The sequence below is a fragment of the Emys orbicularis genome, chromosome 1 (genome assembly GCF_028017835.1).
Source record: "Emys orbicularis isolate rEmyOrb1 chromosome 1, rEmyOrb1.hap1, whole genome shotgun sequence".
Lineage (NCBI taxonomy): Eukaryota > Metazoa > Chordata > Testudines > Emydidae > Emys > Emys orbicularis.
Window position 1 is genome coordinate 287,157,144 of NC_088683.1, and position 27,647 is coordinate 287,184,790.

General features: G+C 44.0%; 1 protein-coding gene across 1 annotated transcript in view; it reads left to right on the top strand.

Annotated features, from left to right (window-relative positions):
* Positions 1-27,647, top strand: part of MYCBP2 (MYC binding protein 2) — a 419,800-nt gene that overhangs the window by 102,573 nt on the left and 289,580 nt on the right. The window contains exons 13-17 of the mRNA XM_065413662.1: positions 6,867-7,031; positions 7,747-7,905; positions 15,796-16,000; positions 16,605-16,750; positions 23,483-23,584. Of these exons, the coding sequence (XP_065269734.1) occupies positions 6,867-7,031; positions 7,747-7,905; positions 15,796-16,000; positions 16,605-16,750; positions 23,483-23,584 (777 nt within the window). The remainder of the gene's footprint in view (positions 1-6,866; positions 7,032-7,746; positions 7,906-15,795; positions 16,001-16,604; positions 16,751-23,482; positions 23,585-27,647) is intronic.

Sequence of the window (27,647 nt, forward strand, 5' to 3'; positions counted from 1 at the left end):
CTTAATATAGAATTGGTACTTGTAAATTATACCAGTAAAATCAATATTAACCAGTCCTTAAGGTGTGAAAGGAAAAATGAGTAGGCTACTAGAGCAATGCACGAGCATATCATCAACATGCTTGTGCACATTATCTGCAAGTAAACACAAGTTTGTGTTTGAACCCAGCAGCGAACATAAAAAACGATGTTCACAAGCATGTTAGTCATTAAGGTCAGGGGGAGGGATAGCTCAGTGGTTTGAGCATTGGCCTGCTAAACCCAGGGTTGTGAGTTCAATCCTTGAGGGGGCCACTTAGGGATCTGGGGCAAAATCAGTACTTGGTCCTACTAGTGAAGGCAGGGGGCTGGACTCGATGACCTTTCAAGGTCCCTTCCAGTTCTAGGAGATAGGATATCTCCATTAATTTAAATTTAAAGGTGCCACTGGACTCCTTATTGTTAACAAGCAAGAATATTGTTACCTCATGCACAAATGTTGGAAAACAAGGAAATGCAGAATTAAGAGACACTTCCTACACAACCTTAACACTGGCCTCTTTGATCCCAGCCCCTAAGAGACCCTCAGGGTATGTCTATACTTGGAGCTTTGGGTGTGATTCACAGCTCACGTAGACATGCTTGTGCTAGTTCTCATTGAGCTAGCACACTAAAAACTGTAGTGTAGCTAGAGTAGCATGGGCAACAGTGAGTGGTGGCATGGGCTAGCTGTGCTGAATGCATATCCACTGTGCTCATGTGGGTTTGTGGCTGCGCTGCCTCTTAACACTTCCTGTGCTACCCAGGCTACACTATTTTTTGCGTGCTATCTCAATGAGGGCTAGTGTGAGTATGTCTACTTGAACTGAGAATCACACCTGCAGCTCCAAGTGTAGATATACTCTCTGAGAGATCCCAGAAGCTTAACCCTCCATTAACTTCTGCAAACCATCAGCAAGTCATCCTGGGATCATTGATGCTGGACAGAGTGCAGTGAAGGTCCTCTGGACTAGGAGTTGGAATGTTGATTTGGAATTGTATTGGAACAGAAAAGATGGCAGGTTTGATTAGGGGAGGGATTAGGATGCTTTTAGATTCTTGCTTTTGATTGATATTCCCACTTGAGTAGTTAAGATTGTTTGACCATTTTGGGTGGGAAGAATTATCTTAACTCTGCATTTCTTGGTTTTACAACATTTATATTTTCTTATTATGCTATTGTTGTAAGGGGTGTAGTAAGATACCTTACCTCTATGTTCCAGCAGAGTAACAGTTCTGCTATAGTTAACCTTAAGACCTGCTTTTCTGTTTTAAAGATTGGCTGTTCTAAGTGCTCTAGAATTTGCATAATTAATCATGTTGTCTTGAAATTTGCTGTGCCTCATGGGGCTTTGGGTTACGGTCAGTGGTCCAAAGTTGGGGCCATTTGACTAAGTGATTCACAAGATACAGCCCCTGGGGAAAAAACAGGTTTTCTTAAAGTTAATGCATTGTGAAGGGCAGAAGCCCTGTCCCTCTGGGTGAGGATTTTAAACAGACATGCTTGGAACATGCACCAAGAATACACTGAGACTGAGATGAGGAGCTGAAAAAACAGGTAAGCTTGATATCTTATCAAAACTCTTCAGCACTCCTGAGCGGGAAAGGGAATACTCACTGACATGACTGGAATAGTTCACATGTCTCAGAACTATGGTTTCAGGCTGTACTCCTCTCCATGGGATATTCTTTCAGCAGAGAACTTCTCATTGACATGAATGGGTCACTTAACACTTCCCTGAGCCTTTTATGCTGCTGATCCATGTGTAGAGCTCCAGGAATCGTATAGTAATATAATGGAGTACCAGCTCTGTTCTAGGTAACATTGGGAAGCCCTTCCTGTTTAAACAATAAATCTTCAAAATCTAAAATTTGCATGCGTACAAATTGTCTTCACATTTCCTATGCCTCATGGGAGTTCAAGCTAGGGTTAGTGATCTAAATTTGGGGTCATTTGATACAGCCCCCAGAAAAAAATCATTTAAGTTCCAATCCTAGCAACTTTGAAGTTTTGAAACGCATCTTGTGCAGAAATCTGAGAATAAACTATAAACACTTGGGAAAAATCTGCCTCTGTCACAGGGTGTGTGTGTGTGTTAAGAAATGTAATATGAGTACAGCAGAATAATCAGAAGGTACTGAAAATATTTTTGAAAAGATAAATTACACATTCAAATGCTCAGTGGGAGGGAAACTATCATGTATTAAAATTGTCAAGTTTTGGGGCATAGACAATGGATAAGATTTCTCTCATCATCCTTCTTAGCAACTATATATTGCAAATGTTTAAAAAACACAACCATTTTCACCATTCCGCTATAACAGAATGTACAGGAGTAGGGAGGAGCACTGAGGAATCACATAGTAATCGTGTGGCCTAGTGGAAGACAGTTGAACTGAGACTATTCCCACCTCTGCCACTGGTCTGCTTCATGACCTTGGGCAAGTCACTTCACCTCTCTGTGCCTTAGTTTCCCATATGTAAAATGGGGATAATGTTGTAAAATTCTTTGAGATCTAATAATCATAGAATATCAGGGTTGGAAAGGATCTCAGGAGGTCATCTAGTCCAACCCCCGGCTCAAAGCAGGACCAATCCCCAACTAAATCATCCCACCCAGGAATTTGTCGAGCCTGACCTTAAAAACCTCTAAGGAAGGAGATTCCACCACCTCCCTAGGTAACCCATTCCAGTGCTTCACCACCCTCCTAGTGAAAAAGTTTTTCCTAATATCCAACGTAAACCTCCCCCACTGCAACTTGAGACCATTACTCCTTGTTCTGTCATCTGCTACCACAGAGAACAGTCTAGATCCATCCTCTTTGGAACCCCCTTTCAGGTACTTGAAAGCAGCTATCAAATCTGCCCTCATTCTTCTCTTCTGCAGACTACATAATCCCAGTTCCCTCAGCTGCAACTCATAAGTCGTGCTCCAGCCCCCTAATCATTTTTGTTGCCCTCAGCTGGACTCTTTCCAATTTTTCCACATCTTCTTGTAGTGTGGGGCCCAAAACTGGACACAGTACTCCAGATGAGGCCTCAGCAATGCCGAATAGAGGGGAATGATCTCGTCCCTCGATCTGCTGGCGCAGTGCTCCTACTTATACAGCCCAAAATGGCGTTAGCCTTCTTGGCAACAAGGGCACACTGTTGACTCATATCCTCCTTCTCGTCCACTGTAACGCCTAGGTCCTTTTCTGCAGAACTGCTACCTAGTCACTCGGTCCCTAGTCTGTAGCAGTGCATGGGATTCTTCCGTCCTAAGTGCAGGACTCTGCACTTGTCCTTGTTGAACCTCATCAGATTTCTTTTGGCACAATCCTCTAATTTGTCTAGGTCCCTCTGTATCCTATCCCTACACTCCAGAGTATTTACCATTCCTCCCAGTTTAGTGTCATCTGCAAACTTGCTGAGGGTGCAATCCATGCCATCCTCCAGATCATAAATGAAGATATTGAACAAAACCGGCCCCAGGACTGACACTTGGGGCACTCCGCTTGATACCGGCTGCCAACTAGACATGGAGCCATTGATCACTACCCGTTGAGCCCGATGATCTAGCCAGCTTTCTTTCCACCTTATAGTCCATTCATCCAGCCCATGCTTCTTAAACTTGCTGGCAAGAATACTGTGGGAGACCGTATAAAAAGCTTTGCTAAAGTCAAGGAATAACACGTCCACTGCTTTCCCCTCATCTACAGAGTCAGTTATCTCATCATAGAAGGCAATTAGGTTAGTCAGGCATGACTTGCCCTTGGTGAATCCATGCTGACTGTTCCTGATCACTTTCCTCTCCTCTTAAGTGCTTCAGAATTGATTCCTTAAGGACCTGCTCCATGATTTTTCCAGGGACTGAAGTGAGGCTCACTGGCCTGAAATTCCCCGGATCCTCCTCCTTCCCTTTTTAAAAGATGGGCATTACATTAGCCTTTTCCCAGTCATCCGGGACCTTCCCCGATCACCGTGAGTTTTCAGAGATAATGGTCAATGGCTTTGCAATCACATCAGCAAACTCCTTTAGCACCCTCAGATGCAGTGCATCCGGCCCCAGGACTTGTGCTCGTCCAGCTTTTCTAAATAGTCCCGAACCACTTCTTTCTCCACAGAGGGCTGGTAATATCCTCCCCAAACTGTGCTGCCCAGTGCAGTAGTCTGGGAGCTGACCTTGTTCGTGAAGACAGAGGCAAAAAAAGCATTGAGTACATTAGCGTTTTCCACATCCTCTGTCACTAGGTTGCCTCCCCCATTCAGTAAGGGGTCCACACTTTCCCTGACCACCTTTTTGTTTCTAACATACCTGTTGAAACCCTTCTTGTTACTCTTAACATCCCTTGCTAGCTGAAACTCCAATTATGATTTGGCCTTCCTGATTTCACTTCGGCATGCCTGAGCAATATTTTTATACTCCTCCCTGGTCATTTGTCCAAGCTTCCACTTCTTGTAAGCTTCTTTTTTGTGTTTAAGATCAGCAAGGATTTCACTGTTAAGCCAAGCTGGTCGCCTGCCATATTTACTATTCTTTCTACACATTGGGATGGTTTGCTCCTGCAACCTCAATAAGTATTCTTTAAAATACAGCCAGCTCTCCTGGACTCCTTTCCCCCTCATGTCCCTAGAACTGATTCACATAAAACTCATCACAGAAGTCAAGCAAATAGAGGATTTAAATCTCTTTAAATCACCAGGTTGTGTCTGTGGGCAGGTCATTCACTCAGCCTCTCAGTAACTGAGGTTTTCCTTGAGGAGCTGGTGTTGAATCTGACTGGAGTGGAGCCCGAGCAGTTTCCTAAGGCTCAGCTCTTCCTGGTCTCTGCCCGATGTGCATGTGGTATCCCCCGAGTTTCCTTATTCTCAGCTCTTCTTCTCAGTCTCAGTTTTGTGTGATAGGCACTAAGCATGTACATTTTTAGCTCCCCATTCTATTTTCAGTGGTAACTGCCTGTGGCAGGCCCCGAACATGCCAACTCTCAACTACCCACCCTAGTTTCTGTACTTGTCTGATTCCTCATTACTTGAAAATTTAAAACCAAGGAATTTGGAGAAGGAACTCGGTGACCTTATGACCTCAAATTTGCACCACAAAGTCTGACCCGTACTCTGATGTGGCTTAGCTATTTTCAAATATATCTGTCTATTTGTATTCCTTTTAAAGCAAAGTTTTGCTCACCTTAACTGTGAAGTCACTACTGCACTTCCATAATAAAGTGATAGTGAAATTACATTTCTAAACAGAGGTTGCTAGGCTATTGATTAATAAAGGAACAGTGTAAACCGTTTCAATTTTCAGATCCAAGAAGTGTGCTAGATGACTGAATACAGAATACCTTTCGGCCTTCTGCCACCCATCTGACTGTCTAAGGTGCATTCAAAGAGCAGCTGCTAAGATCATCTGTTCTGACTATGCAAACTTAGGCTGTCTACACTGCGCACTTTACAACGGTGCAGCTGTGCCGCTGCAGCCGCACCATTGTAAGGGAAGCAGAGTAGCTGCTCTTTGTCGCTGGGAGAGAGGTCTCCAGGTGACCAAATAAAACCACCCCCAATGAGGGGTGGTAGCTTTGACGGGAGAGCGGGTCCCATTGACGAAGCGCTGTCCACACCGGTGCTTTCCGTTATTAAAACTTTTGTCGTTCAGGGGTGTGGTTTTTCACACCCCTGAACAACAAAAGTTTTAACCATGGAAGGGCAGTGTGGACATGGCCTTAGTCTAGTTCTAGTCTGAGTGGTGACTCTCTAAAAATGGCATTGTTAAGTTGTGTGTTTGTGGTACCTCTATACTGCAGTGAAAAAAAGCTGTGGCACCAAGTCTAAGAGCCCGGGTCAGTTGATTCAGGCTTTCAGGGCTTAGGCTGCATGGCTAAAAATTGTAGTGTAGATGTTGAGCATGGGTTGGAGCCAGGCTCTGAGACCTGTCCCCCTTGCAGGGTTTCCGAGTGGGGGGTCCAGTGGATTTGATGGGATTAAGAGTGCCAAACATTTTCCCTTGTGGTTCAGGTGGCAACAAAAAGGGGCCCCAAAACTTTGGTGGCAAAGTTAGGAGACAGTTGAGAGGTTTAAAACTAAACTGCAGTTGCAACCTTGATTTTGCTGTATGTGTCCAGAGGAAGCTTTTAAAATTAGTAGATATATATTTATGATGTAAAATGGGACGGACTGTTTAAAATTTACTTGTAATTTCTACGGTTTCTGAACAATTACAGGAAATCTTAACAGTAATATCGTCAGTTGGTTTTCTTTGGGGCTTAATCATGTTACAGTTTTAGCTAAAATATTGATAGAATTAGCACAACTATTAGGGAAGTTAATATTGTGGCTTCTAATGAAGCTTAATGAGACTTAAATGGGAACATGATCACGTCTTGATTGGATAGATTACTGGAGGATTTAAAAACTTTTAAACCAAGATCTTTAAATAATAAAAATTTGGTCTGCAGACTTACTGTGACACAAATGACTTCAGATTTTGCTTATGCATCTTTTCGGTTTCAGACAAAAAACTTTTGTGAGCAAGTATTGCTTTTTAGGATCACTTATGGTTATATATATTGAGTATAAACGAACCAACTAAAGAAGCCTTGCAGAGTCGTCATGGAAATATGTCAGCCTAGACACAAATTTTGCTTGCCTACCATTCCATTAATGATGAAAAAGTTGATGGTATTTTACAAAACTAACCTAAAAATTACTTTCAGTGGGAGAATCAGCAAGCAGATTTTTGTAGGGTTAGTCTAAGGAAACATTGTATTATGAAACAAATGTTCATAGTTTAGCTGGTGAAAATCTTATTTTCTTCTTGTCCTCATTTTTTGGTGAAACATATTATTTGTAAAATGCCTTTTCTTTTAAAGCTAAAAGCAGACGGCAGTCAAAACCCTATAAGCCTAAAAAGATCATTAAAATGGAAGGAAAGATTGTCGTATATACAGCATGCAATAATGGGAGCAGTTCTGTCATTTCAAAAGATGGAGAACTCTATATGTTTGGAAAAGATGCCATTTACTCTGACAGCACAAGTAAGTTGATATCTGAGAGATATTATTTGAAGCCAAATAATGCCAGTTAAGTACAGATGTAAGAGAGACATGTCTTTTAAAATATTGTTTGGTTGCATTTATTCGGCATTGAAACATGCCAGTTTAAATGAAATGCTAGAGAAATTTTTGTTCCAATTGGATTATGGTTCTGTATGAAATCACTTTATAAAAAACTTGTACATTTATTGTATTGACTGGGCAGATTAGTTATGACTGTTCTTCCCTCCTTCCTTTTTCTTCACTACCTGTGGCCTTGTCTACACTACAGACGCTACAGCAGCACAGCTACAGCACTACAGCTGTAGGGCTGTAGTATAGACACTTGTTACAGTGATGGAAGGTTGGTTTTTTTCCATAGCTGTAGTTAGACCATCCTCTTGAGAGGCGGTAGCTAGGTCGACAGAAGAATTCTTCCAGCGACCTAATGGGTGTCTATACTGGGGCTTTATGTCAATTCAACGACATTTCTCGAGTCTGAATTTTTCACACCACTGCTTGATATAACTAGGTCAACCTAAGCTTTAGGTGTAGACCAGGCATGTGTTTTACTAACTCCAATATTCCATCATTCTCACCTTACTTCTACTCCCGATAAAAAAATTAAATGTTTTTTCAGCAGTACTTGTGATATAGTGAATGTCTGATCCAGAGAGAGAAAATGCTGTTCATCACCCAAATGTTTTATATCTCACAGGTTTAGTAACAGATTTGAAAGGCCATTTTGTGACTCAGGTAGCTATGGGCAAAGCTCATACATGCGTGTTAATGAAGAATGGAGAGGTTTGGACATTTGGTGTGAATAATAAAGGACAGTGTGGACGAGACACAGGCTCCATGAGCCAGGGAGGAAAAGGTGAGCTGCTTGTTTTTAGAAAATAACAGAATAAAAACTTAGCTAAATTTCGTTTTCAAATTGTGTTAGAAACAGTATATTCTTCATCAAGTGATGGTCCCTATTGTATTCTACTGAGGGTTATGTGCATGAGCCTGGTGCCAGAACTTTTGAAAGTAGTACTGTTTGATGGTCCGCACATACGCCCTGAGCTGCCTTGTAGTTTCACCTGAGGCGATAAAGGGTGCATGGTTCGAGTTGGAGCTTATACTCTCCTGTCGTCTTTGTGATGCACTTTCCAAAACTTTTCTAAATATCCTTAATACTGTTTGTAGTTTAGATGTATTATTTTGTTCTGTATTCCCTTTTTTGTTTTTGTTTGAATTTTTCCTTTTGTACCAGATTTAGGACTTGGGAAGCCACTTTGGCGGTGTTTCTCGGCAAACGCTCCCCTCTCCCCGGGCCTGGGTACTGGATTATGCTGAAGCCTCTGGAGTTCAAAATCTGTGCTTCCTGCCCTCACTCATTTTCCATCAGTTTGGGAGAAACCCATATCACCTCAAGGTGCAGTATCTGCCTCTCCTTTCCTGCCTGTTCTCAAGAGAATTGGACTCTCCACCTCAGGAAACACCTTATGGAGACTGCCATGGAACTGTCATCGGATCTTGGCTGGGGAACCGCCCCGTACGTTGTCCTGAACAGGTGAAGAGTGCTTCCCCTGCCATCGGGATCCGCTTGTATCAGTGCTAAGGACCCCGCGCTGGCCCTAACCATAAACCAAGGAAGCATGTGCATAAGCATGACAGTAAGTCTTCCTCCAAGTCTAAGAAGGATTCGGCACTGTCCACAGATTCTGTCCACGAAGGAGCCACGTGTTCCAAGTCTCACAAGACCAAGTAACAACCACACCAATTTTTGGATCCACCTTTGCTGATCATAGATCCTGTGACTCCACCACTTGTGGCCCGCCAGCATCCTGGGAACAGTTGGTCTCCAGACAGATGCAGTTCCTGTTACCGGCTTCTTCAGCAGAACGGGTACCATTGACTCCCTCCCCCCTTCCCCCCAGGGGACATGGAAGCACTCCAGATCCCCATGTGTTGTTTGTGCTGGAAGGACTACGGTCTCCACTGGCCCAGATCCGATCACCAAGTTGAAGGGACCCTTCCCCCAATATGTTCCTGCCGCCTTTGTTTCCTACGGCACCGGCATTTGGCAGGATTTCTGACGCCTCTGATTCGGACGATACAGATGTCTGACACGGTCTACCACTCCTGTTCCGGAAGCACAACTACCGGAAGGTTACGACAGCGCTGTGGCAGTTCCCCACCTTGCCTGACCCACAGAATTGGTATCCGGGACTCCCTCCATCACCACAACCCTCATAAGGTAGGCGTTCCAACATGGCACCGGATGATGCACCAGTTAGCCCGACTCCAATGGTACCAATGGATCTGGAGAGGTATCCCTTATCTTCTCCAGATGCAGCCACCTCTTCAATCCCCTCCTCTCCACCAGACGACTGTCATAAGTTCCAAGAATTTCTGCGGAGAATAGCCAATGCCCTGGTGATCCTATTAGAGGAAATACAAGACAGTCAACACCAGCTGCTTGACATCTTACACACTTTGATAGGGCCACCCTCGCTGGTACAAATCAGTGAGGCCATCCTCCAACCCCAGCCACGTGTGCATCTTCCCCGAAAGGGGCTGAAAAAAGGTATTCTATCCCCACCAAAGGGTCAGAGTTCCTGTTCTCTCATCCTCCCCTGAACTCATTGGTCATCCAGGTGGCTTTTGAGCATTCCAAGCAACAACAGCCCTGCTTCACCCCATCCGATAGAGAGGGTAAGAGACTAGATATCATGGGCAGAAAGGTCTTCTCCTTGGTGGGACTCCAATTTAATATTTCAAATTACTTAGCCCTGATGGCAAAGTATGATTTTATTAACTATGGGCAATTGGCTGAGTTCGCAGACAATCTACCTTCGCAAGATTGGATAGTTCCAGCAGTTCTGCAGGAGGGCAAGTTACTCACCAGGTCCATGCTACAGTGGACTCCTCAGACATAACTTCCTGTGTCTTGGCAGTGGGGATTGACATGAGGAGGGAATCCTGGTTACACACCTTTGGCTTCCCCAGGGAGGTGCAGAAAACTATAGACCTCCCATTTGACAGATTGCACCTCTTCAGTCAGAAGATGGATGAATTCCTCCACTCCCTAAAGGACTGTAGAGCCACTCTAAGATCTCTGGGTATTCATACACCAGCACCAAGAGGAAATTCTACCTCCTGCCCCAATCACATTGTTACAGGGTCTCACAACTATACCATTAACACACCTATGAGTCTTCTCAAAAGTGCTGTAAGGTTCACAGACCACATCTGCCTGTCGACTGCCAGTCATCTACTCAATTCACCCAATCGTCAAATAAGCAGTATTTGAGTGTTTTTAGAGAGACGTCAGCCACTTCATACACCAATATCCATCCTGTCTACCACCTTCAGGGTCCATCTCAAACTCTTTCTGCCATCATGGAAAGCAATAGCAATGGACAAATGGGTCCTAGATAGTATCCAGGGTGATTAGGTCATAGAGTTTACTGTGATGCCTTCATCTTACCCTCCTCCGCGGTCCACGTGCATGGAACACCCATGCGATGACCTCTTCCAACTAGAGGTTTACTCCCTATTGCAGAGGGGAGCTGTGGAACTAACCCCAGACCCCTTTCACGGAACAGGGTTCTACTCAAGCTACTTTCTAGTCCCCCCCCCAAAAAAAAATGGAGGATGGGGGCTGATATTGGATCTTCAACGCCTCAACTGTTCCATTTCCAAACGAAGATTCCGTGTGGTCACACTTGCAATAATCGTTCCCTCCCTTGAAAAAGGCCCGTGGTTTGTGACTTTAGATATGCAGGACGCTTACTTCCATATCGATATACACCTGACAAACAAAAGGTTCCTGAGGTTCAAGGTGGTACCTCAACACCTTCAATACAGGGTCTTATTGTTTGGACTTACCACTGCCCCCGAGTTCACAAAAGTTTTCTCAGTGGTGGCAGCTCATCTCAGATGTCAGAGGATCCTCATTTTCCCCTATCTGGACAACTCACTAATAGCAGCATGGTCCAAGGAATCAGCATCCCAATTGCTTCTACTCCTTTTCTCCCTTGAGGTCAGTGTCAACATTGAGAAATCAACCTCCAATTCCTGGAGCTTATAGGAGCTCGCATAGATGTGACTTCTGCCCGAGTGTACCTTCCACAGGAAAGATTCTAGACAATAAGGGAACTAATTTTTTTGGTGATCTCCAACCTTTGGATTTCGGCCAAAATCTACTTTTCTCTCTTGGGACACATGGTGGCCTGCACATATGTCATGCTATTTACATGCTTACACCTGCACGGCCTTAAACTCTGGCTGCAGAGGGTCTAATTCCCCCATGCACCAGCCGATGAACGCTCTGCTCCACATGCCACCCGAAGTTCTCTCCTCACTTCAATGGTGGATGAACCCACTATGAGTCTGCCCGGGAATTACCTCCCTCCTGTCCTCGTCCGCCGTTACAATCATAACAGATGCATCCCACATGGATGACTGCATGACACAAAGCACATGGCCAACATGGGAAGCCAGGATGCACATAAATATATTGGAACTCCGGGCAATACTTAAAGCATGCCTGGCGTTCCTACCAGCCATCCAGGACTGGCACGTTTTTCTCATGTCAGACAACATCACCACGCTCTTCTACATAAATAAGCAAGGGGAAATGAGATCCAAATGCTATGTACAGAAGCCATACGCCTATAGGAATGGTTCATCGAACACCACATTCTTCTGATAGTAGCCTACCTACCGGGCACCCAGAAAGTGATTGTCAATGCTTTCAGCAGAAACTTTGCAACTGACCATGAATGGGAATTGCATGACTCTGTAGTCATGGACATCTTTGACTGGAACCCCCATGAGGGATCTTTTTGTATCCCACAACACCACCAAATGCACCCAGTATTGTTCAAGATGAGGAATTGGAGCCCAATCACAGGGGGACGCCCTAGTCAGGCGACTGGTTGGACTGCACAAACTATGCCTCCTCCCCCTTACCCTTCCTACCATGAGTAATCCACAAGATCAGACCAGAGAAAGCAACAACCATCCTGATAGCCCCCTTCTGACTTCGCCAATTCTCCTTTGCATGTAGAAGCAACCTCCACTCATGCTTTGGACATTCCCGGAGCTAGAGACTCAACACAATGGCAGGCTAAGACACCCTAACCCGCATACCCTTCAACTGATGGCTTGCTTTTTGGATGGACACCTCCACTAGCTCAGGAGTGTTCTTTGGCAGTGTGAGCGATCCTTTCAAGCAGCAGGAAAGACTCCACAAGATGCTTGTGTCGAGCCAAATGGATGCAGTTCACCTCCTGGGCTACACAACAGGGTTTTGTCCCTGAAGTGGTGGGCATCTCACTAATCTGGGAATATTTCCTGTATCTGAAGGACTCGGGACTTGCCCTCAGCTCCATTAAATACATGCAGCTACCATTAGTGCTTTTCACCTGCCAGTGGACGGCAATTCAGTTTTTACCCACCCCATAACTGTATGAGTCTGGAAAGGCCTTTTATGAAAATACCCTCCCATTCAGCCTATTGACCCCCACTGTGACTGTAACCTAGTCCTCACCTCGTTGGTGACTACCCTGTCAAACCTATGGACTCCTGCCTGCTAGCAGTCCTTTCCATGAAAGTCGCCTACCTCGTCGCCATTTCATCAATCAGAGGGTTGGTGAACTGGGAGCCATGATGGCTGACACACACCCCCCTTCACCACTTTCCATAAAAACAAGATCTCTTTACGTCTTCACCCCAAATTCCTACCCATACCTTTATCTACCTTTTCCCCCAAGCCTCACGCCTCTAATAGGGAAAGAAGGCTTCACCCGTAAGATGTTCACAGTCCTTGGCCTTTTATCTTGAGCAGACAAAGCCATTTCAGAAATCTTCTAGGCTTTTTGTAGCCATATCGGAGAGGGTCAAAGGGCAAGCCATTTCCAGAGAATCTCCAAGTGGCTTTCTGGGTGCATTACATGCTGCTATCAGTTATCGGGATGATCCCCACCTGAAGGGATTTGGGCCCATTCTATGAGAGCACAAGCAGAAACTACAGCTGCACTCCACAATGTGCCCCTCGCAGACACATGCATGGCGGCCATGTGGAGTTAGGTACACACCTTCTCCACACACTATGCTCTAGTGTATGATTCCGCGACAGATGCGTCATTCGGAGCAACAGTCCTCCATTCCACAGTCTCCTTGCAGCATCCTCCCACATACCCTCAGTAGAATACAATAGTCACTTCTTTGTCACTCGAGGAAGAAAACTAAGTTATTTAGCTGTAACTGGAGGCTCTTTGAGATGCGCGGTCCATATCTGTATTCCGAACCCACCCTCCTTCCTCTCTGCTGCGGATCCAACAAATCTGCGGTAGAGAAGGAACTGGAGACACTGGCGGCCGCTGCGCCCTTTATCTCCTTGGGTGAAACCATGAGGCAGCACAGAGCACGTGCGCAGACTGCCGAACAGTCCTACTTTCAAGAGCTCCAGCTCTGGGCGTATGCGCATAATCCTCAGTGGAATACAGATAGAGACCACACACATCTCGAAGAACCTCCAGTTACAGGTAAGTAACTTTGTTATTCCTATTGTAGAGTTTACATTTGGAGCATATTATAGTATGAAAAGCCAAGGAGGCATAGCACTTTAATGTTGTCTGTCTCTTTCTCTCTTAGTATTGCTACATAGTTGACTTTCAGATGTTGTTAATATTCTTCTGTTAAACTAATTCATTAGATGTTTTCATTTTGCCTTTTGATAACTGTGTATTGCCATAATATAAAATATATCAGATGCTTTTCTTTTAACAGTGGCACCAAGGCATTTATTGGTTCTTAGTTTCCTTCCTTCCTTCCACTTACATTTACGAAGAGGGTATTTACATTTTACAGTACATTTTACAAATATAGCTGAAAGGATTAGTTAACCCAGAGGACTTTTTTAGAAGTGATCTACTACAAATATTAAGAATGAAAAAAAAAATGCATAGAATGACCTGTTTCATAATAGACCCCATTTCTCTCCTCATGTTGGTAGTTCTTCATGTATCATCCCTGTATTACAACCACATTTCACTTTTTACCTTTCTTTTTGACTATTTTTATTATCTGCTGTTCCTGCCATACCTATTTAATTTTTTTCTTCTCTTCCAACACCATTTGATCCTTAAGCCTCTTATTCCTAAACTTCTTCCCCTTCTATACTTTTTCTTTAGCCTTGAAAAAGATAAAATATTTTTCTTCCACTTCCCTTTTCTCTCTTCAGAACTCTTGCATTTTTGAACATTTTCAATATAAACACTTCAGAACATACCATTTTGATATATTTCACTTTGTGCCACTTCCAATTATCAGGTGCCTTTGGTATGGCATTTCTGTCTGTAATTAACATATTTAGTGATCACTATTGTATTTCAGATTATCATGGCAACTCTTATAATTAATTTAAAAAATATCTCTATGCCAGCAGAGACATAGGGTTTCAGTGGCATTATCATATGATCGAGAGGTTGGGGAAGCAAAGCTCTTAAGTAGTTCCTATATTTGAAGAGGTTATTTTAAGGAAATATATCACAGGACGCTATGATTTGTTTGGGGTGGGGGAATCTATTTTCCAATGAGCTCTATTTGTTAGTATGGCAGTTAAGTTTGTCAAAAATTTCATCTGTACTGGGCATGCTGCACCTCATCCTGGGGCTGAGCAGGATGTTCCCTGCAATTGTTGCTCCCGGGTACTGTGGCTCCAGGCACGGGAACTGAGAGCAGGGAGAGACAGTCTCTTCTGTGCTTTCAGTGCTCCTGCTGCTGGCTTTCAGGCAGCATAGATGAAGAGGAGGAAGTGCATGACTGAAATGCAAAGGGGTGAGGTGCTGGGCCAGAATGGAGGAGTAGAATGGAAAAAGGAACCTTAGGGTGAGAAGCAGAGACTGTGACATGGGGAAGGGTGAAGACAAATCAGATAAGTAACCGCGTGAGAAGGGGTCTGTGATGTTAGAGCTGGTTGGGCAAGGAGCCAGGTGAGGGAGAGTGGTATTGGGAGCTGGGAAGACGGAGTTGGACGGGGACAACCGTGGGACTGGCTGGGAAAGGAGACTGATAGGGATGATGAGTCCGACAGGATGAAGTCTGGGGTAACTAGATGGAGAGACTGGGATGAGAAGGTGGGGAATCCTCTTACTGAATGAGGCAGGACATCTGTGGGAAAAAATAGTATGTTTCTCACGTTTTTAAAGACTGTCATAATTTATGTGCACAAAATGACCAAATTAAGGTTGCATTGGCATCTTTAATTCTGACATTTCTTAACTTTTGACTGTGACTTTGAAACCTTGACATTCTTTTAACATATTTGATGATATATATATTTAAGTAAAATATAATATATACTACACAGTATATTACAAATATATCAAAATACAAATGAGTACAAAAAGAAAACAAGAAAGAACAAAACGATAGACTAGATTTGTGCTTGTTTTCCATGTTTTTCTACATATGGCTGTGCTATTAGGGAAACGTTAAAACAGTTCTAGGTCAAATTTTCCAAGGAATTTTGCATGTACCTGACTTATACACTCATCTTGCCAAAATTATATATGTAAAATTTGAGCCTTTGAAAGTCTGTCCCTAACTTTGTAACTTTGATATATATGTAACAACTGATATAATTGTATGTATCAAAAGGTCCAATTTTCATCTGACCTGCCATTGTTTTAACATTTTCCTTATAGCACTACGTATCTTAACATAACTGATGTGAATTCTTGAAGTGTTTCAATATCTTCTTCAATAGGTTTTGTAGTTGAGAACATGGCAACAGCAATGGATGAAGACTTAGAAGAAGAACTGGATGAAAAAGACGAGAAGTCCATGATGTGTCCTCCAGGCATGCATAAATGGAAGCTGGAACAGTGCATGGTATGCACTGTGTGTGGGGACTGTACAGGCTATGGAGCCAGCTGTGTTAGTAGTGGGCGTCCAGACAGGGTACCTGGAGGGTAAGTAAATATATTCATACAAATATCTTTCATACAGTATTGTAGATTACAGAATGTAATCAAAATAGAGGTTTACTTTACTTCACTTCAGACTTCAGTCTTAAATAGCACTGTATCTAAAGAAAATATTGCTTATCCATTTTTAAAACCAAGAATATATTTAACTTTTGTGATGTTTTTATAAACATTTTAGTAAAGGTAACAGGTGACTTAAAATATTTCTTATGTTCAAAATAATTCTCACAAAAGCAGAAAGGAGGAAAGTGTATAAAGAGTATAAACAAACTGTAATTTGGTATGCCTAATGACATTGAATGCTGCTATCTAAGGTACGGGATTCCTGGCTTTGGATATAATTTTTTTTTTTTTTTTAATAAAATGGAAGATGAATGGTTATTGTAAAACCATAGAAATGTGGGGCTGGAAAGGCCCTCGAGCGGTCATCAAGTCCAGCCCTTTGCACAGAGGCAGAACCAAATAAACCTAGATCATCCCTGACAGATGTTGGTCTAATCTGTTCTATTACATCTGTATTTCAAATACATTTTTATGTAATATTGCTTGTCTTGGTAGATTATGGATAAAACCTCTTTGTGTTCTGTAGAATATGTGGCTGTGGCTCTGGTGAGTCTGGCTGTGCTGCATGTGGTTGTTGCAAGGCCTGTGCTAGAGAGCTGGATGGTCAAGAGGCAAGGCAAAGAGGAATTCTTGATGCTGTGAAAGAGATGATACCTTTAGATCTCCTACTGGGTAAGTGGGATGAAACTGATAAACAGACATTTGCCAGTGGTATAACTTTTAGTCATACAATACCCCCAGCTTCCCTTTTAAAATTAATTGTGGGCTTTGTTTGTAATCAGTCCCCATACATACTACTGTAACTAGGGAAAAATAGCAGTTAGTCAAGAAATGGGTACAATCCTATCACTTTTGTATGCATTTTGATTTTCTGGTTGTAAAATTTTGTATCTTAATTTCATGGAATTTCTTTCTTCCTTTGCAGTAACACTGCTGAGCTATGGTCTTTCATGACAGTTTTAGTGCAGTAATTTTTTTTCACAAGTAAATTATTGCTTAGACTTTTTTGCTTGGTATTGTAGTAAAGGTAGTGACTGGACCTAACATTTGAACTTTATCTCTCGACTTGCATGATGGCACTGTTTTGATACATACATTGAACTTTCGCTTCCCCTTGTGATGACACTGCTGGTGTCATGAGGCTGTTCCTCTCCCTCCATATTAGCTCTAGAAGGGAGGATTGCCAGAGGTCTGTTGTCAGAAATTGGTACAACAGGATTTTACATAAAAACATGGGGTGTTCAGTCCCCTCAGCACTGAATAACTTTTCCTCCCAAAATTTTTGGAGAAAGTGGGAGATGGCAGAAATGTAAAAATAATTAACTCTGTGGAATAAAAGTGAGATTATGTATAACCAGACTAATATTTAAGAGCTGAAGTCAGAAAGAATAAATAAAAAAACAAACAAAATGACTTACCTAAATACAAAGTTTGGGGCCATGACTTCTGATTAGATTTATTATGATAGAAAATGTTTTTAATATTGTATTCCCTGATTTTCCAAGGGAGGGAATGATTATTGCAAGTGTGACCATACGGAATCTTGGTTTGGAAATGGAACAATTGAGGCGTTGAAGATCCAATATCAGCCCCCATCCTCCATTTTTTGAGGGGACTAGAAAGTAGCTTGAGTAGAACCCTGTTCCGTGAAAGGGGTCTGGGATTAGTTCCACAGCATCCCTCTGCAATAGGGAGTAAACCTCTAGTTGGAAGAGGTCATTGCATGGCTGATTTTCCTAGTCTCAACTTCTTCCTCTTACTGTGGTTTATTCAGGTACCCATTCAGAACTTAATACAACATGGAGTTAATAATTGGGTGATTTAGTCCAGGACCAATTTTTGGGGTTCTAATGTGTGACAACTAACATCTTCAGATATTTGAAATTTTACTTTTCTTTCCTCAGTGTTCATCTCACCAAGTACTAGCTTCTTCAGAATCAGAAATCAGTGTTAAAATATATAGCATAACAGTGGGATTTTTAAAGATATGAAATGTTGCAGGTGTTTCTTTTACTGCATTAGTTGAGCAGGAAAGGCAGGCCCCATGATACCTGTTATCAGGTGTACTTGTGATGCCCTAATAGCATTGGCGGGTGCTAGTGTTGTGGCATTGTAATTATTTGCTGCCTGTTTCTGAAGGAGAGATTGTCCTGTTACTTGCTGAAGAGCATAATTTGTAGTCTGGACTACTGTCAGTTTTAAAAAGATGGGGCACATTAGGATCCTTTATTCTGAAATTTGAATCTGTGGAAATGGCACTGTAGAGTTCCACTTTTGTGTTTTTTTTAATTGATTCTGCTTAGTTTACAATTAAGAATATATTTTTCTAACTGGCAGTCCTGCAAATTTACATGTGGTCTGAATCTGAAGATGGATTGTTTTCTTATTGTACGTAGTTCTGAAGATGGTTTTGCAGAGCATAAATAAGCTGTTGGAATACTGTGAACACTTCTGTTGATACACAAGGAAGACTAGATTCCACCACTTAGCTGTGTTGTCTTTGTGATCCTAATAGGAGTAAAATCAGTAAACACTTGTGCTTCTTCAAGTGATGGTCCCCCTATATGGATTCCAAACATGGGCGCGCATGTGCGCCATATGCCAGATCCGGAAGGTTTTCCTAGCAGTGTCCATTGACCTGCACCTGCGTCGTACGTCCCCTCATGCTCGCAGCTGAGGGTATAATAGGTTGCGTGGGTCGATGCCTCTCCACTTCCCTGAGTCTGAACCCCCGTTCCTTTGCACTCTTAGCCTAGCTAAGAGAGTGGCCTTTTCATCCATTCTTGTACATAGTTCTAGCTAAGCTGTTTGTGTTCTATACTTGTTTTATCCTTAGATATAGTTAGTGTAGTTGTTCCCCTGTTTGGGGACTCCCTCCCCGCTGGGGACTGTGCCGTTCATTCCCGGCTTTAAGAACTGTGCCTCTTGCCCGCACTCATTCTCCATGAGTGACGAGCACCAGCATTGTCTATATTGCCTCGGCAGGGCCCACATTGCGGTCAGCTGTGCTATCTGCAAATCCTTAATGCCCTGAACATGGGAGGCTCAAGAACTTCACCTCTGGAAGTTCTTGATGGAGGAGGCTATGCTCCCCCAGGTGCCTTCAGATCCGGGACAAGCGGAACTGACGGTGAAGCATCCGTCACTGGCATTGAGTGCCCTTCCCAGCACCTCCCAGGCACTGGATCCGTTGGTACCGAAGGCAAAAGACAAGCCCCACTATGAGGGGAAAAAAACTTGGCCATGGCCATAAGAGCAGATCCTGGTTTGGGTCTGCTCATAAGCTCCTAGTTTCTTCCATGAGCTCCACCAGGTCAGGTGAGTGGTTGCACAAGGATCCATCTGCACAGACATTCAAACTGCCCTGTGTTGATTCCATGTGGACCTTCTGGCCTCTCCGGAGCTTTGCCTCGCACTCCCAGATGACTGGAACCGCTTCTGTCCACGGAGGAACTGCTTCTCCCCATCTGCGTTTTCTGCTCCTCTCTGGACCTTCACTCACCACCATCCTCCCCTTGGATGAACCTTTGCTCCTGCTACCAGAAAGACTCGCTCTGTTGCCACATGCAGCCCTCCAGTACTTGCGGTCTTCTCCCCCCCTACTCCCCCATCTTCCAAGTCTGAGGGCTTCTCAGAGACAGAGTCCTCATTTTCTTCCGTTCCATATCAGAATCTGGAATCACGTCCCAGATTGCACTATCCACCAGTTTGACTGTGCTTCAGAGGCCTGGTATTGCTACCCATGAAGCCTGGCAGTGGCCACACTTGAATCCCTACCAGGGATGCCAAGCACCATTGGTCGCCTCATATCAACCATCTCCCATTCGTCCTGCAGCACCATCGGTGTACGAGGAGGAAGAAGATATGGAACCAGTACTGCCAGTCTCCACTGCTGCATCTTCATCTCCAGATGAAGCATTTATTCTTTCCTTGCTATTTCCACCAGATGACCACCAATAATACCACATGTTGACGAACCTCATCGCAAAAGTCTGTGCGTTCCCTCTGACTGTAGCCAGGGTCTGTCTGCTCCTGCTGGGCCACATGGCAGCATGTGCTTACGTAGTCCGTCATGCCAGGCTCAGGATGCGACCCCTGCAACAATGGCTGGTGACGGTCTATTCCCAGTCCCGAGACCCCCCTGGAAAAGATCATTACCATTCCCCAGGTGATACTTACCTTGCTGTGGTGGTGGGCCGACCACAGAACAGCCCTGGAAGGGGTTCTGTTCGACAACCCTCCCCACTCCATCGAGTTGGTGTTGGACACCTCAGACCTTGGGTGGGGGGCGCATATCGGCGTCCTACAGACTCAGGGGATGTGGTCCCCAGAGGAAGCGCGGTTGTACATAAACATCAAAGAGCTCCGAGCAGTCCGGCTAGCGTGCGGAGTCTTATTGCCCCACCTGTTGGACAAGGTGGTATGAGTCCTGACGGACAACACAGCCTCGATGTTCTACATCAACAAGCAAGGGGGAGCATGCTCGTCGGCTCTCTGTCAGCAGAAGCTCCATCTATGGGACTTCTGCATGAGCCACGAGATCCACCTGGAAGCTTGTCCCCTTTCCAGCGTCAGGAATACGCTGGTGGACCAGCTCAGCAGGGACTTCTCCTCTCACCATGAGTGGTCGTTACATCCAGAGGTAGCCTCCATGATCTTTCAAAGGTGGAGAACTCCCCGAGTGGACCTGTTCGCTACCAGACAGAACAGAAAATGCCACCAGTTTTTTTTCTCTGCGAGGTCTGAGCAAGGACTCCCTCTCCGATGCCTTCCTCCTGTTGTGGTCACGAAGCCTGATGTACGCGTTCCCTCCAATTCTGCTCATCAGCAGGGCCCTGGCAAAGATCGAGAGACAAGGCGCAGGTAGTCCTGATCGCCCCGATATGGCCTCACCAGCACTGGTTCAGCACGCTCATGAGCCTTTCAGTGGCCCCTCCCTGGCCCCTGCCCAACCGACCGGACCTACTGTCACAGGACCACGGTCAACTCCTACACCCCAACCTCGGGTCCCTCCACCTCTCGACGTGGATGCTGAGTGGCTGGACCAGGAGAAGTGGACCTGTTCGAAAGGAATCCAACAGGTCCTCCTGGAAAGTAGGAAGCCCTTAACTAGACTGACTTACCTGGCCAAGAGGATGAGGCTTTCCTGCTGGGCGTCTGAAGGGGGCATCTCTCCCTCGCGTTCCTCCATACAGGCTGTCCTGGACTACCTGCTTCATTTGAGGAACTGGGGCTTAGCACAGTCTTCCATTACAGTGCGTCACACGGCTATCTCTGCTTTTCACCCGCCGATCCAAGGACAGACAGTGTTTTCCCATGACATGACAGTCAGATTCCTGAGGGGATCATGACAGGCGAGACACTTCCCGCAGGTACAGGCTCCTGTCCCGCAGTAGGATCTTAACTTGGTCCTTTCTAGGCTCACTGGCCCACCCTTTGAGCCACGAGTTCCTGCTCCTTTTCCCACCTGTCACGGAAGGTCGTCTTCCTGCCAAAGGTGGTCTCCACCTTCCATATGAACCAGAACATCTTCCTCATGGTATTCTGTCCCAAGCCGCACAAGACCAGTGAAGAGAGGCATCTTCATGCCCTGGACGTCTGCAGGGTCTTGGCTTTCTACTTAGAACGTACCAAGCCTTTCCATAAATCGACTCAACTCTTCATCGCTACAGCAGATAGGATGAAGGGTCACCCAGTGTCCTCGCAGAGGATTTCCAATTGGATTACCTCATGCATAAGGACCTGTTACGACCTGGCGGGGTTCTGCCGCTGCCGATTGTCATGGGTCCACTCGACGAGAGTGCGGGCGTCTTTGGTGGCCTTCCGGGTACACATATGTAGAGCCACAACATGGTCCTCTGTTCACACGTTCACCGTTCATTATGCCATCACTCAGCAGGCCAGGGACGACGCTGGGTTCGTCAGAGATGTGTTGCAATGTGCACGTCCGTGAACTCCTACCCACCTCCAGGGGTATTGCTTGGGAGTCACCTATTATGGAATGGACATGAGCAAGCACTTGAAGACAAGCAAGTTACCTTTTCTGTAACTGGTGTTCTTTGAGATGTGTTGCTCATGTCTATTCCATGACCCGCTCTCCTTCCCCACTTTCGGAGTTTCTGGCAAGAAGGAACTGAGGTTGTGGGGAGCCAGCAGTGCCCCTTATCCCACGCCATGCAGGCGCCACTGTAGAGGGCACCAGAGCTGGTCCCCTATGGATACTGCTGAGGGAAAAACTTCCGGCACCGGTGCATGTGGCGAGTGTACACACCTAATATGGAATGGACATGAGTAACACCTCTCAAAGAACACCTGTTATGGAAAAGGTAACTGTTTTTGAGATGTGTGGTTCCTATTTGGATTCTAATACCTGCCCTCCATACCCTCTGCTGCGGATTGGACTATTCAGCGGTAAGAGGGATACTGGAGAGGTGTCAACCCGCACAGCCTATTATACCTTTGACTGTGAGCACATGGGGATGTACGATGCATGTGCAGGTTAACGGACACTTCAAGGAAAACCTTCTGGCTCTGGTGTGTGACGTGCATACACACCCACATTTGGAATCCAAATTGGGAACACATGTCTCAAAGAACCTCCAGTTACAGGTAAGTAACTTCCTCTTTCTGTCACTTAAATAAGCAGATGTAACGCTGAATACAATCGAGATCTGTTGGATAAAAGATGCCATTTTCACGGTCACTTTTCAGAGTAGAATCATATTTTAAATAAGCTTATGGGTATTTTAATATTAGTGTCTCTCTGTCGCCCTGTGCCTGCAATTAAGTTTGTATTAATCTTTCCATTACAAACCCCTATTTTCAAGGTGTTATAATTTGGTATTAAATTGATCAACATGCCAAAAATAACAAGGTTGATATACAATCTTGATCTATATTAATTGAATTAATAAAAATCATGCAACTATTTCTAAACTGAGCTGCTAATTGAAATGTTGTGGTATTCATTTTCATGTTGCTGTCATATGTGCGGTACCTAAAGAAAAGTTTAAATAGATCAGTATTGTTTTAAATAGAATTTGTCAACATATAAGTTCTCTTGTGTTATGTTTACTGGAAATTTGGGGCAAAAGTAAAAACAACCAAACTCTTTTAACAAACTCTAAAACTGTGTTTAGCTAATAGATAGGAAGTACAGAAAACTATTAAATGTTGAAATTGTGACAGACTTATGAAAGTAAAGAAATCCAAAATTGAGGCTGACAGTCCATTCTGAAATCATTATGTTGCCGCCTTCCCTTATTCCTAAACATCTCAGCAGAGCTTATAAAGGACAAAATATCGAGCCTTAGCTTTGATTTTCTTGGCTGTTACTAGGTTTTGTCACATTCATCATATTATTTAAACATAGATTTTGTATTTTTTATTTATTAATTGATGTAGCTGTCCCTGTTCCTGGGGTTAATATTGAAGAGCACCTTCAGCTACGGCAAGAGGAAAAGCGGCAGCGTGTAAACAGGAGGCATAGATTGGAGGAAGGGAGAGGTAAGAGATTATTTGTTACTGAGTCGAGGCTAAAATAAGGATAAATGCACACCGTTTCTAAAAACTGATTAGGCCTTACGAAACAGGCCTTTTTTCTATTTAAAAATTGTCAAACGTGAAACAAAAATCAGGTTTAAGTGTATCTTCAGTAGAGGTTTGCACTAATTGAACTCAATAGATAAAAAAAAAAAAATCAATATACCACTTCAATTTTATAATACAGAAAAGGCCTGCAAGGATTCAGTAATACTGCTGTGTAGTGGCTTGAGAATTTGGCTTCCATTAAGCCTATAATGGTGAGTATGGGAGACAAAACAGCTGAGAATTTAGATCTAGGCCTTTGATTAGACAATTAAAAGTTTAACACCATTAGAGATTTCACCTGAGATGCACAGGGTCAGAGTCAGCATTCCGATGCTGTGCTGTTGAATGTGACATTGGTGGCTACTAAAGTATTTGTAGTCTTTGATTTAAGAAAGAATGGGGTCCTCTGTTGTGCATGTATTACTGATAACCGTTGGATAAGACTGCTGACCCATTGTCAGTCCATATGTTTTCAGATAGCTAATGCTGTATCAAATACCTAAGAGAGCCATGAAGGTATTGTGAGGGGATGTATGAGTATTTCCTTCCCAAAATCTTACTCATTGGAATGTGTTCACTTCGTGTAAGTGCTAAAATGGGAATAAGATTGGGGGAACTAGTGGTTCTTCTCTGAGTAATGTCCCTATGAGTGCTCCACTTTAGGTGTAACTGCGTCCGTGTACCTAGGATTTGAGATTATCAGTAGTAGTGCCTGCTTGTGCCGCACATGCACTTCCCCCTTTGCGCGCCACATTTGGCGGTTATATAGTGCTGTTCGGCCAAATTGGCCTCGATTCCTTCTCAACTGCCCTTATCCTGAGATGGAGTCCCAAGAAGAGCCCTTTCTAGCGAGTTCTTAGTGTCTGTGTTCTCATTTTTCATAGTGATAGTGTTTCAGTTAGGATTTTAGTCATTTAGAGGAGTTCCCGTGCTTTTTTTCTTCATTCCAAAAAAAATTTGTTTTTGTTATTTATCGTTATCCCCTTGATTAGAGTAGTAGTTTCTACATATCTTTCCTTCAGAGAAGTGATCCCTATAAAGGGTGTTATGCTCAGATCCTCCAAAATCAAACGGTGCCTCTACTGCTGGGAGGCCATTCCAGTCAGTGATGGTCACTCCCTTTGCATTTGTTGCCTGAAAGAGGCACGGGTTCACCAAAAATGTATGTATTGCCTTAAATGTAAGGAACAGACTCAGAAAAACCATGAGCTGAAGTTAAAACCGACGGAGAGCTCAGCTTTAGACCCTGGTCCTGGAACCCTGCCTGGACAACAGTTGCTGTTGGCGTCGACATCAGCCGTGCCACCCTCCCTGCTAGTTACGAAGAGAAACTAACAGAGTCCTTTGTGAAAAGACACTAAAAAGCAAGGTTCAAGTTCGCCTAAAAAGGAGCCACCAAAAAGAAAGAGGTCCCCGAGAGATCAGTAACTTCTGCACTGACAGATATGAGACTGAATACCTGTGACGCCTCGTGGGCCTCTAGTAATGTTGTCACCAATAAGTTCAAGGACCCCAAGAAGGCAGGACTGGACAAGATGGCATCATCAGGTAATAGGGGTAAGAAAAATACTGGAGTCTCAAAGATGGTACCGACAGCACCAAATAGACATGCGGCACCAAGTACATCGGCACTGACAACATCTACAGCGCCAGCACTGACGACATTGTCAACAACAGAACTGATGCAAATGTGCCCCATGATACCGAGGCAAATTACTTCCATGATACCAATGAATTCAGATTCCCAATACACTAGTGTCTAATGCACCGAAGTCTCCACTGCTGCGTACCAATGTTGCTGCAGTACACATCTCACCCCCGGATGTGCATGCGGTACCTACCCATTTCCCATCGCCACCTAGGACTGCTGAAGTATGAGATACCATTCAACCTTGGAACCTCAGCATAGTGCTACGATGCCTCAATGGTCTCCCATTTGAGGCTATGGCAATCTGCTTGTTCATAACTCTGTCTATGAAAACGGTCTTTTTTGTGACCATCACATCCACTCAGAGTGGGGGAAATAGGGGCTCTCGTGGTGTACCTCCCTGTACAATCTTCCCAGATAGTTACATTAAGACCACATCCAAAGTTCCTACCTAAAATACCTTCCTCATTCCACCTAAATCAGCCTATTCATCTTCCATCGTTCTTCCTTAAATCACATGGAAATAAACGGGAGGCGATGTTCCACATGCTAGATGTTAGAAGGGTGCTAAGCCTTATATCTTGAACGAACCAAACCTTTCAGAAAGATACCAAGATCATTTATTTCTATTGCTGAGAGATCAAAAGGATCAGCCATATCTAAACAAAAGCTTTCAAAATGGATCTCCAGTTGTACTAACCTTCGCTATCATCAGCATGATTTGCAAACGCCGACAGGGACTAGAACGCACTCCATGAGATCACTTTCCACCTCAGTAGCTTTCCTGACCAATGTACCAATCACGGACATTTGTAAAGCAGTGATCTGGGTGTCTTCCCACACATTCACCGAGCATTATTTAATCATACAGGACTCAGTGGATGCTCTGTTAGCACTAACTGTTTTATCATCTTGTGACACTCTGTACCTCAAAGTAGCACCCTGGAACCCCCATGTTCACCACTCTTGTATAATTGATATGATTTATACAAAGTATGTCTTGTGAGGTATCATTTTAAAAATGTTGAGCTATTAAACATTAATATCCTGTTAGATTGTATGTACTATCATTGTATGTGAAATTATGAAGTAGTATTATGAGTTAATGAAATATGTTGTAAAGGTTGGGAATGCCCATGGCCAGCCTTTCAGTTACAACAAAGGAGTAGCCATCACCGGCCAGACGGTCGTTAACGGCTTATCCACGCACAATATACTATCCCAGAGGCTTCTCGGAGAAGGGATGTACGCCCTGGGGATGGGCTAGCCCAGGTCACAGCAATGATCTTTCTAACAGCTGGAAGAAAGTCTGCAAGAAAAAAACTTTTGAACTGGGAAAGTTTGGTCCCAGGCTCGAAAGTGGTCCAGTCTGTGTATTGAGGAATGTAACCTGCTTGTACCATCTGTTAGGGAGAGATATTGCTTGGTTCAAATCTTGCTTAGTCGGTTTAAGTTAGAATTTAGGCTCTGTTTTTATTTTTTTCTTAGGTAATCAACTTTGATCTCTGTGCCTGCTACTTGTAATCACTTAAAATCTACCTTTCTGTAGTTAATAAATCTTTTATACTTTACCTAAAACAGTGTGTTTTTGGTTGAAGTGCTAAGAGACTCTCAGCTCAGGTTACAAAGGCTGGTGTATGTCCATTTTCCTCTGAAGAAGTGGCGAACTAGGTAATGAGCTTATACTGGGAAGGCTTCTGATCAGTGCAAGTTGGTACAGTTCTGGGGTGCAAGACTGGGGAGCTGGGGGGAATTGGCTGAAGCCTCTCCATTGATGGTTCATGAGTGGCTGGGTGATTATTCATGTAACTCGGTTGGGTGTGTTCCTGCCTGTGGATGGCTGTGTAAGTGCAGTGCCTGTCAGAGGTTTGTTGCTTGACATCAGCAGCACAGGTTGGTGGGTTTGGAGGGCTCATCAGTCCCACAGTCCAGGTTGCATCTCCTTAGTGATGGACAGTGGTCCAAGTGTCCATGCTAATTTCCCTAGATCTGTCAGCTACCTTTCATATATTTTGACCATGAAATATTGTTGACACCTCTGTGGATGATAGCTGGAGTAGATAGAATTACACGTTTCAGTGGGAGGTCCCACAGGATTGCTTATGTAATCCTTAGTCCACCTTAGAGGGATTTCTCTTGTGGGGTACCACAGGGTTCTAATCTGAATCTGCATCTGTAGTTGGTGCTAGGGGTGGGATGCCCGGCACAAGTAGACATATTCATGCTAGCTCGGATTGGATGAGAGCTACTCTTAAAGGTCTCTTGGAAGCTGAATCTATCTTGGAATACAGCTTTCTGCTGGCTTGCAGATATTCGCTTCAGGGAACATTA